Here is a 13078-nt window from a genome sequence, read left to right as displayed (position 1 = left end):
TCTGTCCTGTCCTACCGTTCCTCTGAGTGAAGAGCGTGCTTGTCCCGTCCTGCCGCTGCTCTGAGCCGGTGAAGAGCGTGCCTGTCCCGCCCTGCCGCCGCTTTGAGACGGTAAGCAGCCGGCCGGCTCCAGCGCCTTCCGCCCTGTTCCCTGACGGGAGTCGGCGTGTTTCAGCGGCTGGTCGCCGGTGGCGCACGCTGTGTCACGCGCGTGCCGACGAGCACCAGCTGGAGGAGGTGGCCACCCTCCTGGACCCGGAGTCGGCCGTCGCCGAGGCCTACGGCCGCCGCCCGACCAGCGCCGCCGACAGCTGCGGCGCCAGCACGCCCCTCGCGCTCCGGCCGGTCAGTGCACCGCAGGCCAGAGGCGGCGCGCCCGCCGCCGGTCGCCCACCGCGCCGTCGGTCGGCGGCGAACTGGTGTGGTCGACCTGAAGTGCGCTGTTGGACGACCGGTGCTGTCAGCTGCCGAACACGACATTTGGCATCGCTGCCGATGCCAAATGGACCGGCTTTACGGCAGCGCGCTGGGTTTGGTGGCTTGGACGGGCGCTCCCACGGGATGCTGTCCCCGGATGCCGCCTGGGTTTGTGTCTGCGCGGGTGAGCCCGCTGCCGTGTTGGCCGGTCGGCCTGGCGCCGCGTTCCACTGACACGTGCCGCCTCGTGCCGAGCAGTCGAGTGCCAACGTGAGCCCGGTGGCGGTCCAGATGGACGCCATGGAGCAGTTCGTGATGGAGCCGGCGGCGCAGGGCGTACACGTCAAGTGTCGGGTCACGCGGGACAAGCGCGGCATGGACCGCGGCTTCTATCCCACCTACTTCCTGCACATGGAGAAAGATGACGGCAAAAAGGCAGGTTTCACCGCGCTTTGCACGGTGCGTCGCGCCGCTGCACGGTGTATGGTAGGCCGTACCAACGTACTGTACACGGTACACCGCACCACCGCGCTGGTACGGTAGGTCGTACCACCGCACTGTGTGCATTAGGTCGCACCACCTCTGTGGACGGTAGGTCGCACCACTACACTTAACACGACAGGTCGCACCACTGCACTGTGTAGGCACGACGGTAGGAGGGGGGGGTCGCACCGTCCGAGTGACATTTCTGCGATCGAAGAATGCGCAGCGCTCGACACACTTTGACTACAGTTGCGTCCAGTGAGCTGCTGCCTTAAGGTTACGAGAAGGCAGAGCTGCAATTGCTCGCGGAGATTCCACACGTATCTGAGCAATGCGCCTCAGGTGGCTGACCATACGTGCCCGCAGGTGTTTCTCTTAGCCGGCCGGAAACGCAAGAAAAGTACCACCAGTAACTACCTCATCTCCACGGATCCCACCGATCTATCCAGAGGAGCTGAAGCCTTCGTCGGTATGTTCAGATTTATTGCATGCCATGCAGTTGTGTACGCAGCCTAGCATGCAGCAATATAACTGCTAAGTTGTGTGTTGATGTTCAGAGCAGCTTGCTTTGATCTCATTGCTCTTGGTGCGGTAACTTGTCTTGTTCCGCACCAACAATTTAAACAAATGTACATTTGATGACCGCTAATTGCATGGCGTCCTCACCTGTGATAAACGTTGTTTGGTTCCTGACATTCTATAAGCTTTTCATGATTGTGCTTGATTATCATAACGGTCATCCTAGACCTCAGCTGTTCTTCACTCCGATTACAAAGGAGAAGTGGGGGCGGTACCACTCCCCCTACAAAGAACAGAGTATCATCGTGTTTTCTGTACAGGTACACGCTGAGTATCGAGTACTGAGCTTAAGCTCGCTTTACAGGCAATTACAGGAGTTAAGCTGCTTGCATCCACTTGTGGAAAATGTGCTGAAGGTCACTGTGGTCGAGGTGCCGGGAAACATGTATTAAAAAGCATAGCGTTTTTGATAATACGCGGAGTAGATACGTACGGTATATTAAAATCCGGTCAAGTTACAACGTTTTGCTCAACGGTTGAAAATATAATATGGGTGAAAAATGCAAAATGAAAAGGCTTTGGGTCTTAATCAGTTTAAAAACAGCATGGGAAAAAATCCATGTTCGTCATCGAGCAGCCAACGATCGTGCACTACACCCACGCATTGAAATTCATGTCTTAATGAATATACCTCTTCCACCTGAAATAATGTTGAAGTAATACCTTATTAGCATGGTTTATTTTTCCCGCTCTAATACATCACTGGTTCACAATTAGTTCATATGATCCAATGTGTCATTTCATCACAGTCATCGCAGAGGACAAAGATTTCATGAATATTCGCCCCCACACTATTCCAAACAAAGGGGGAGGGGGGCTCTGCGTCTAGTGGTAACATTTGTGGAGGCGGCGTTGAAGCTCGTTCACTCCCCGTCCGGGGACAACACGATCGTACAAATCATGCTGTCCCGGGCATGCAAATAATGTTCCCCGGCTTACTAAAGGCTTACTAAGGAGACAAACGCTTGATATTTCCTTGACATGAACTATTAAGATGCATAGATGAAATGATAGACACTTGGATTCATGGTGAGAACCTCACTAATATCTAGAGCGCCTAAGCCCCGCGCAATCCGCAATTCGATTCATGATAGAGCGTTCCAACGCCTCTGGTGCTTTCCGTTCCTGGAGATAGGAATTGCAGTTGAAGCCAATGGGGCTTACAGCACGAAGGTATATCAAACCGATGGTCGCACCAGTGATCCTTACGCACGATTTCGCGCAACCGGCTCCAACGGAATGAGCGGTTCCCATCTATAAAATCAGGCCAGCGGTTCGGGTCTCTGTTCGGGTTCGAGATCGACTTCGAGTCGATAGTTTGACAACTATCGACACGCTAAATGTGGACGGACAAAATTTGTGGACCCTGCAATGTGTCAGCTTCGTTTCGGATCGCTCGTTCGTCCAACAGAAAGTGCTTGAAAAGCGCCTTGTCAAGACGCCGGCCAGCCGTCTGCCGTGTCCGGCGGACCGATGAGAATGTCACGCGTGCTGCGACGGCGTCAGAGGCGTGTATGCTATTCAACGCATGTCGGATATGAGTTAGAACGTAAGTTGTGCGAGGAAAGGTATGTGAGGGAAGCGAAACATCCAGTCAGGTTGTGCCTCAACAAGCCTCGGTGAGGCGTGTCCAACAGTACACCCGACGCACCTGTCGGGGTTATCTCGCAAGCAAACGTGCAGACCATCACGCAACAGACACAATCAGTTATTATCACCCAAGGTAGCTTTAAAGAGACAAGCCGGAACATTGTTCCATCCATGCGCATCAAAGACAAGACACCATTACTCAACGTGCTGAAACTTTCTGGTCTACTCTGAACACTGTTGCGACCAGTGGCCTTTAGTGTGTATAGCTAAATTGTTTCAGTGTTTTCTGTCAACTCTGCTCATGTTTAGCTGTTGAGCTGGCAGTGCGAGCAAATGCGATTCATTGCGCCGGTGGGCTGTTCTGGTGTTGGTAGATGCAATGTCACAAAAAAGAACAAAGGCTTGCAACGGTTGGTGAGCATCTGGATACAGTAAAAGGCGAGCAGAAAAGAGCATTCAAACGATTTTGAAAAGCTCACCAAGCGTACTGTATTATCAGCATATCATTACAAGACGCCGAGTGGCGGAGCCAGGTAAATTTCACAAGCTTGAAAAACCTGAGCCCATTAAAAAAACGACTTTAGCATTGCTGGATTGAGATCGGTGGTTTGGTAATGTGAGAGCTCCATAGGTGCATGTTTGTAGGTCTAGTGACATAGCACGCGCACGTTCGAAGGTTATCGATGTTAGCTTCTCCTTTTGTAACCTGCCGACTTACGTCTCACCTGCTCGGGGAATTTCATTTTCACTTAATCCGTCTGTCGTGCGCGATAAAAGAAAGAAGGTTTTCCCATCGAGATGAGCCCACTATCTAGGACTACAAGGATCCCACTCATGACTCGGGCCTGCGTTGACAGAGCCATTCTTCCAGTATTTCTGTTATATGGGACCCACTTATGTTTCATAGCGACCTTGCATGAAAACGAAGCACCACGAGCGTATTTTGATCGTGAGGCTGCCGTCTGTTTGCGGTGGGCCCAATCCCTGAGAGAAGTTTGTAAATTGCGTGTAGTTTTACCGCACTTCATCAAGCGACCTTCTGAGGCGTTGCCTCTTTGCACTCATCGAAGGACTTGCGGTTCAACCTTGTTTTGAACGGCTCGGAAGCGGCTCACAGATTTTGAGACCCAATTCGGCTCATGACCCGCCGTTCCTAATGTTTTGGGTCAGCTCAGTTCAGACTCATTGCTTGCAGCAAATCATTTGACTCATGACTAACGCAGTTTGCAGAATCAAATATCTAATCCAATTTTGGCTCGTTGCCGTATAGACTCGTGAGCCGTATGACTCATAGATATATACATATGTACATATGCACATATATGTATGCATATGTTCATATATATATATATATATATATATATATATATATATATATATATATATATATATACATATACACATGTATATAATATTATATTATATAAAATACATATATATATATATATATATATATATATATATATATATATATATATATATATACATATACCTGTGTATTTGGTACGAATAGTCTGGTAGCAATTTTGTAGATTAAGCCTAGCAAGTGCAGCGCAGCAAGCAGTGCCTTTCCTGTAACCTGTTACCTACGACCCAAACCCATTTGTTATGTAGCTTGCAATGTGGGCTAAACTGCGCGAAACCTGACAGTTGGCAGTCTGTACCTGCCAAGGGTCAGCCAAGGACATTCACACTTAGGTGATTACATTTCCACTAGTTAGTACCAGCCGTGTCGTCGGCGATCGCGTGTCAGCAATTCAACATCGGATTGCAGTTTTTGTAATGGCTGAGCTGAACTCGACTCAACTCAACTCAACAGCTGAACTAGAGATAGGCTAACGTAGGCGCCGACGCCATTTTCGCCAGGATACCTTAAACTCATCTCATCAGGTCACCCTATGATGAGTTAGGAGTCAAATCAGGTTTTCGTGCTGCGTAGAGATTTGTGCGCTGCGCACCACTTTACTCGCATTCCAAGACTCAATCTGCCGACCAAATTATCTCCTGCAAGCTGCCTGTTGCGTGGAAATGGTTATCGATGCAATCCTCGGGAAGTCACCTTCCGCGAGATGTAATCCGCATGTGAGACAAGACGACCTTGCCACTGCGCTGTTTATTTCATACAGCCCCAGCAATAGCATGCCTGCAACAGTTGAAGTAGTGGCGAGTGGGGGTTTCAGGTATGGCAAGGGTCGTGAAATTGTACTTCTTGTCGCCGACCAAGTTTCTGGAAGAAAAAATGCTACCCATAGCGAAATGCAACATTATATGGCAAAATGGTCATTCAGTCCATGCCCAGTAGCGTCAAGGCTATGCCAACCCCCTGTGGTTTTCTGAGCATACCAATGCGACGGATTGTGCAGTCTCGCTCAAACCTTGGGTAGCCTCTGGGGCATCCGTTGTTCGCGTGTTGACACCAAAAAATGTCCTAGCGATTCTAGCTTCAGAGTAGCGAGGTTCTCACGATCATTGCAAGACGATTCAAGGCCGCCGGGTGCGGCGGGCGGCCAGGTAAACGACGATTCTGCGGACCGCGCGCGGAGGGTTGGCACTGTTGCAGGAACGAAGCCCTACATTATAAATATAGGGTCCAGACAGATACAACTACATGCCATTGAACTCATAATTAAATAAGGGACACGCCTCTTTATGTTCCATGTCACCCCACTACAAGTCCGCGTTACAAAAGCCGGCGAATCAGGGTAGCGGTTAAAATTGCTGGCTGCGATTCTTTTTTATTTTATATATGCTGGTGTAAAAATCTGCATTCCAGATCACGAAAACATCGACTGCTATAGCAGAATGGCACATTTTATTACCAGCATCCAAGAATTGGTAAAAGTTAAATAAGCAAGCCAGAATTGCCCTTGGTATGCAAGTTGCATGCAAATCTAAGTTTAACCATGATGGTTGTCATGTATAATGCAGGAGTACCAGTCCAACTTTATTTCTGGTACACTGCCTGTCTATGTTGCGTTAGCCCCCTCATTGCTGATTCCTTCACAACCAACATTTTTGACTGAAAAATCAGGAGAAGAGCAAAAGTGACATAAATTGGCATTGCAGAGCTATTATCACCTGATGTTATTCCCCTTCATGAGACACGCCATCAGACTTTAACATCGAACCTTCGGTTCTTTTCCAAGGGAAGAAGGCTGGTCGCTCGTGACTGCTCCAGTGAGTAAACAGGCTTTTCGGTGTCTTGAAAGGCGTTTGGATAATCACAGATCAATTTCTACCTTGTTCGGATCGTCACGCCGACTTACCCTGAACTGTAGGACATTGTTGTCACCGGGTTGGAATGAAGCCTAGAAAAGATGTCATGGTGCCGTAGAGTGCGGTAAAGAGTCTTCACGTGAAACGTTTGCTGGTGTTGTTTGACGAGATATACGACAATGGAGGCATAATATCTATGTATGGAGACCTCATGTTATGTCTCGCATGCATTATTTCGTCTTGGCCGTCACTGAAATTTGCTGTCCAAAAACACCTTTGTCACCAAGCTTCGCGTGAATATATACATTTTTGTCGCCGACCTTATCCACCAAGTCGGCAGGTTTTACCACCAGTGACGGGCGGATCCAAGGTGGGGGGGGGGAGGGGGGCACGGGGCCACGGCCCCCGCGGGCCCCGAGGGGGTCCATTAGCTCCAAGGGGGCCCATAACCGTCCGAACAGGTGCAGTTTTTAACACAAAACGCAAAAAACTGGGTATCTCCGTACTTTCAGGCGGCCAAGAACAGTTGTAAGCGAAGGTGAATGGCCTATGAGAAGTCAAAAAATTATTCAAAGATTGGAAAAGTTGTGAACTGGAAATCTTAAGCCTTCTTACCCTGTCTAGGAGCCCCATGCTGTTTCTGGGAGACCTATATGCCCACTTGTAGGATCATTTCGATCGTTAAGGAGCATTCCACGTTGCGCTTCATTTCATTGCATTTGCTCGGAGGGCCCTGTGCTGTTATTAGAGCCCTTTTTGTTAGCGCACCGGGGCACTCTTGTCAATCACGGGCCCTTCCACGCATTCTTTTCAGTCACCGGAAAGACTCTGTGGGCTATAGCCGGGGTTCCATACCTTAACCTGCCGGGGTATTCTCGGTTGCTCAGGGGCCCTTTACGCGGGTATCGGTTAACCTACCGACACACTTGCGATATGCTCATGGGCCCTTCATTGGTCTAGGGCGTTTTCAATTATCTGCCACTTGTTTAGGGTCCTACACTCTTGTCGGGGGCCAGCTGATAGCCCGCTTGGGCACGCCCAGTTGTTCGGGGACCCTCCACATTGGGTCTTGGGTACTTCTTATCTAAATGTACTTTCTATCTGAATGGGGGGGGGGGGCACGCTCTTGTGGGGGGCCCTATTTGTTAACCTGCTCGGGCACACTCGATCATTCGGGGGCCCTCTACATTGGGTATTGGGTACTTTCTATTTCAATGGGCGGCCCTACGCTTTTGAGGGGGGCCCTATATCTTAACCTGCTATGACGCGCTGATCATTCGGGGGTCCTCTGCGTTTGGTCTTGAATACTTCCTATTTTAATGGAGGGGCTTACGCTCTTTTTGGGAACCTTATCTGTTCACCTGCTCGGGCACACTCGATCATTCGGGGGCCTCCTACATTGGGTCTTGGGTACTTCTTATTCGAATGGGGGGGGGGGGCCTATGCTCTTGTCGGGGCCTATCTGATAACCTGCCCGGACACATTTGATCGTTCGGGGGCCCTCTACATTGGGCCTTGGGCACATACTATTTGAATAGCGTCCTACACATTTGTCGGGGGCCTTCTCTGTTTGCCTCCTCGGTGACACTAGATTGTTCGATGGGGCCTACACATTGGTTTTTGGTGTTTAAATTTGGGGTGCTCTGCTTCCATCCGGGTCATCTGATGACCTATTCGGGTACGCTCCATCTTTCAGGGGCCCTCTGCACCAGGTTTTGGGTATTTTTTTATTTGAATGGAGGGCATTAAGTTCCTGTCGGAGCCCCTTCTGCTACGATGCTCCGGCCCATTCGATCATGGGGGTCCTCTCCATGTGGTTTTGGGTACTTCCGTTTCGAATGGAGGGCCTTACGCACTTGTCGGAGACCCCATCTGTTCGTCGCTTCGGCCACACTGAATTCTTCGGGTCCTATTTATTGGGTCTTGGTGTTTGAATTTAGGTCCCTGCACTCTTGTCTGAGCCACCTGATAATCTTCTCAGGTATACTTCATCTTTCGCGGGCCCTCCGCACTGGGTTTTGGTTATTTATTATTTCAATGGAGGAGCCTACGCTCTTGTTGGGGCCCTGCTGATGAGCTGTTCGGGTACATTCCATAATTATGGGGCCATTTACATCAGATCTTCGTTGCTTCCTATTCGAATGGAGGGCCTTACGCTCTTTTTGGGAGCCCTATTTGTTAACCTGCTCGGGCACACTCGATCATTCGGGACCCTCTACATTGGGTCTTGGGTACTTCCTATTTCAATGGAGGGCCCTACGCTCTTGACGGGGTCCGATATGTTGACCTGCTCTGACGCACTGGATCATTTGGGGTTCCTCTGCACTGGGTCTTGAATACTTCCTATTAGAATGGAGGGCACCACGCTCTTTTTGTGAACCTTATCTGTTAACCTGTTCGGGCACACTTGGTCATTCAGAGGCCCTCTACATTGGGTCGTGGGCACTTCCTATTTGAATGGAGGGTCCCACGCTCTTGACAGGGTTCCATCTGTTAACCTGTTCGGGCAGACTCGCTCGTTCAGAGCCCTACTCATTGCGTCGTGAGTATGTCTTATTTGAATGGATGGCCTTACGTTCTTGGCGGACCCCATCAATTCAGCTGCTCGGACCAGTGGCGGATGCAGAGGGTGGAGGGGAGGGGAGGCACGAGACCATCCCCCCATGGACCATGCCGTGGGTACCTAAAAGCTCCGAAGGGGCCCATAAACGGCCAGACTGGACGCAGTTTTCTTACAAAAAAAAAATTAGACACCTTTGGGCCTACAGACAACCAAGAACCATTGCTAACAAAAGTAGAAAGTTCATACGTAAACGAAGTTCATTCTTCGCTTATTGAGAAAGTGTTGCCTGGGGAAAGGTTTGGGGCTTATTACGCTGTCAGAGGCATTACGTTGTTGGTTGCCATGACCCTATATGCACACTTGCCGGGTCAATCTGATTGCTAAGGAGCTTTCTTCGTTGTCCTTGATCTCTTTGCATTTTCTCGTAGGGCTCAATGCGCTGTTGGGACGCTATCCGCCTCTATGCTGAGCACTGTTGATCGATCAGGTTTTCCTCCACGGATTCTTCTCACTCGCCCTAAAGGCTCTATACACTTTTTCCGGGGTCTCATATGCCAGGGTACACTCAGTTTCTCAGGGGCCCTTCATATAAATCTCGGATTATTTCCACTTGCTTGGAGAACCTTGTAGCTGTAGCTAGGGCTCTTATAAAGTAATGTACGGGCCACCCGATGCTCAGGGGTCCTCTCCTTCGATTGAGGACTGACTCCCTTTGGTCTCATTTGCGGAGCACTCTTCACTCCTATCGAGGCTCGTGTTGCTAACCTGCCCGTGCACTATTGATCGCGCAGGGGTATTCATTGGATAATTCCGCCTTGCTTGGAGGGTCCAGTGCTATGGCCGGGGCCTTATATGTCAGCCAGCCGGGGCATTACCGATCGTTTAGGGTCCCACCACGTTGGTCTTGCGCTCTTTTTGCTTGCTCTGAGGGCCCCATACTTGCTGACGAGAGCCACTTTGCTGGCGTCCTGCGGCATTCATGATCGCTCTGGTTCCGTCCCTACTAGCCTTGGTGCTTTCGCCTTAGAGCAGCAGTCGAATATGCGCCGATGAATTTTTACGCGCGATTGCCGAACGTAATTTTACTTGCCGCCGACGTCGTATGTGTCATTTCCATTGGCTATTGAGCGTGTGACACTTATTATACTAGTGAATCATGTTCCTAATATATTTTGAATGCTTTGATATGTTGTACTGCACAATAACAAAGGAAGATTTGTGTATTAGTCATCAGCCACCAGCTGATTACATCGCACAGCCGCCTAGCCGTAAATACATAAGCTAGGAATGAAGTCCATGCTTGGGTTTGATGGTTGTTAGCACTCAATTCAAGGCTATTTTGCCCGCTGTTACGAAACACTTGCCTCAAAATCACAGCATTTAAAATGATCTGTAAAAAATGAGCGAGCTTTATGTGTGTACATGCGTAGCATGCCTATGCTTTATAGGGCTGTGCAGAGTAATACGGGTTTCCGTATTTATTACATAAATAAAAATAAAGAGAGAGAGAGAGAGAGAGAGAGAGATATACATATATATATATATATATATATATATATATATATATATATATATATATATATATATGTATATATATATAGATAGATAGATAGATAGATAGATAGACTAGCATATACTAAGTATATATATATAGATATAATTATATAATATGTGTGGTGTGTGTCTAGTGGGTGTGTGTGTGTGTGTGTGTGTGTGGGGTGTGTGTGTGATTGTGTGGTGTGTGTGTGGTTGTGTGGTTGTGTGGTGTGTGGGTGGTGTGTGTGGTGTGGTGTGTGTGTGTGTGTGTGTGTGGTGTGTTGTGTGTGTGGGTGTGGGTGTGTGTGTGGTGTGTGTGTGTGTATGACATACGACTTGTCTTAAGATGTAATGACCGAAATGCAAGGATATTTTTGGGGAGGGGCCCCAAATCTCCAGGGGTGCCCCACATTGTCCCATGCCCCCCCCCCCTTGACGAAAATCCTGGATCCGTCTCTGACCCGTGAGGTATAGATTAGTTAATTGTTGTGACAACTGGCAATAACAAGATGACCAGCTCTTGGATTTTAGATGTGGCAGACAATTGTTTCTTTATTTTGTCATAGGATATAGGAATTTGCTTCCTCCTTCCTTCCTTGCTTCCTCGAAGTTAATATAAAACTTTGTGCTGATTTTGCAAAAAGCCCTATAGCTAATGCTGCATGCTGTTCATGTTAACACTCTGAAATGATGTATTTATTTGTGTGGAATGTGCTTTAATTCTTCGTTTTACCATTTTCATTTGAGCCATACGACTCATTGGCACAACATTTCTTGAAATGGTCGGCCCATAATTCAGCTCATGACTCGGAGGCCATTTTTTCTTGTGAGCCTTCTCAGCTGACGACTCACACCAAAATAATTGACTCATGAGCCGATTCAGAAGTCATTTCGAGCCGAACGCAAGTTTACTTATCGAACATGTCGGTACTAACCGAACACCGAACTGTCATCGCCGGAAACTCCTTAACCTCCGCCGCCTCCGGAGGCGTCCGCCGCTGGTCTGCGCGGGCCGCTCCGCGACCGCCCAGCTTGTGGGGTCTGACTCGGCGCGCCCCGCCGCCTCTCCTCAGGCAAAGTGCGTTCGAACCTGGTGGGCACGCAGTTCACGGTGTACGACAGCGGCGTGTCGCCGCGCTGTCGCCACCTGGGCCGCAGCCCGTTCTCGACTCGCCAGGAGGTGGCTGCCATCTGTTACGTGAGTCTGCCCCGGGCGCGGGCCGAGCCTGCCCGGGACCGGGCGCTGCTGGCGGGGCAGGGGCTGGGGGGCCCATGTGACCCAACACAGAGGACTGAGAGCCAGATGGACTGAGGACGGAGGGGACAGGCCACTGAGGCTGTGAAGACGCAGTCAGGGAGAACTGCAGAGGAGAGAGGGGCTTGTGAACATGCTAGGGCCTGCTGGGTAGCGCATGCCGAGGGAATTCATTCTGACGATGCGACGGAATACATAGGACGGGTGATCGTGAACACTCCTGGGGTGATCGTGAACAGTCCTGGGGTGATCGTGAACAGTCCTGGGGTGATCGTGAACACTCCTGGGGTGATCGTGAACAGTCCTGGGGTGATCGTGAACACTCCTGGGGTTTTACAACATGGCCACACACGTTGTAGATTCAATGCAAGTCCCTCTGACGCCGTTGACGGCGAGCGGAGTTATTCTTTTACCCTTCAGTTGTTGGCCAGGTGCCAAAAAAGATGTCATATATATATATATATATATATATATATATATATATATATATATATATATATCCAGGAAATTGTTTTTGATGCATACAATTTTCTACACGGTAAGTCGAGCACTCGGCACCCAGGGTTCTCTGCATCAGGCTCTTGTTTTAATGCCTTGTATTGCTTCTGGAAATATACATGATGTACCTAGGAACGAATCTGCGTAATCAAAATGACTTGGAATGATGTGCGGGCCATGTGCTCCGTGTCCGATGAGCCGAGTGTTGCCGTGCTGATGCCTTTCCGTGGATCGCAGGAGACGAACGTGATGGGGTTTCGCGGCCCACGCAAGATGACGGTGATCGTGCCTGCTATGACGGCTGACCACCGTCGGATTCAGCTGCCCGCAATCAGCGGGACCGGCACACTGCTCGGTAACCAGACAGCACCCTGTCCACTGCTCGGTTACCAGACAGCGTCCTGTCCACTGCTCGGTAACCAGACAGCGTCCTGTCCACTGCTCGGTTACCAGACAGCGTCCTCTCCACTGCTCGGTAACCAGACAGCGTTCTGTTCACTGCACGGTAACCAGACAGTGTTCTGTGCACTGATCGGCAACCAGACAGTGCACTGTGCATTTTCCGGTGGCCAGACAGCGCTTTCCTTCGCCACCCCGACTCACAGCACCACCATAACTCGACCGGCCCTGCCCAAATCTCCTCAGCATCTCCCGTCTCTGCCGTTCCTTATGCCGTCCCGGCCGCTCCGGCCTGCCGTCTCCTCCGCGGCGGCTCACACCTCGTCCGCTCCGGCCTGCCGTCTCCTCCGCGGCGGCTCACACCCCGGCCGCTGCGGCCCTGCCGTCTCCTCCGCGGCGGCTCACACCCCGTCCGCCCCGGCCGACCGTTTCCTCCGCGGCGGCTCACACCCCGTCCGCTCCGGCCTGCCGTCTCCTCCGCGGCGGCTCACACCCCGTCCGCTCCGGCCTGCCGTTTCCTCCGCGACGGCTCACACCCCCGTC

At 50.4% G+C, this 13078-nt stretch overlaps 1 protein-coding gene across 1 annotated transcript; it reads left to right on the top strand.

Moving 5' to 3' along the window:
- Nucleotides 1–318: 318 nt before the first annotated feature.
- On the top strand, nt 319–12752 carry LOC119108190 (tubby protein homolog). The gene is made up of 6 exons (XM_037231766.1): nt 319–344; nt 675–851; nt 1266–1368; nt 11457–11581; nt 12374–12491; nt 12742–12752. Exons 2-6 carry the CDS (start codon nt 708–710, stop codon nt 12750–12752), a joined length of 501 nt encoding a protein of 166 aa, XP_037087661.1. The 5' UTR covers nt 319–344; nt 675–707.
- Nucleotides 12753–13078: the final 326 nt, after the last annotated feature.

This window comes from Pollicipes pollicipes, unplaced genomic scaffold (genome assembly GCF_011947565.3).
Source record: "Pollicipes pollicipes isolate AB1234 unplaced genomic scaffold, Ppol_2.1 Scaffold_6686;HRSCAF=7923_pilon_pilon_pilon, whole genome shotgun sequence".
NCBI classification, from domain to species: domain Eukaryota; kingdom Metazoa; phylum Arthropoda; class Thecostraca; order Pollicipedomorpha; family Pollicipedidae; genus Pollicipes; species Pollicipes pollicipes.
Note: the sequence above shows the minus strand (reverse complement) of the source record. Positions and strands in the feature narration are given on the sequence as shown.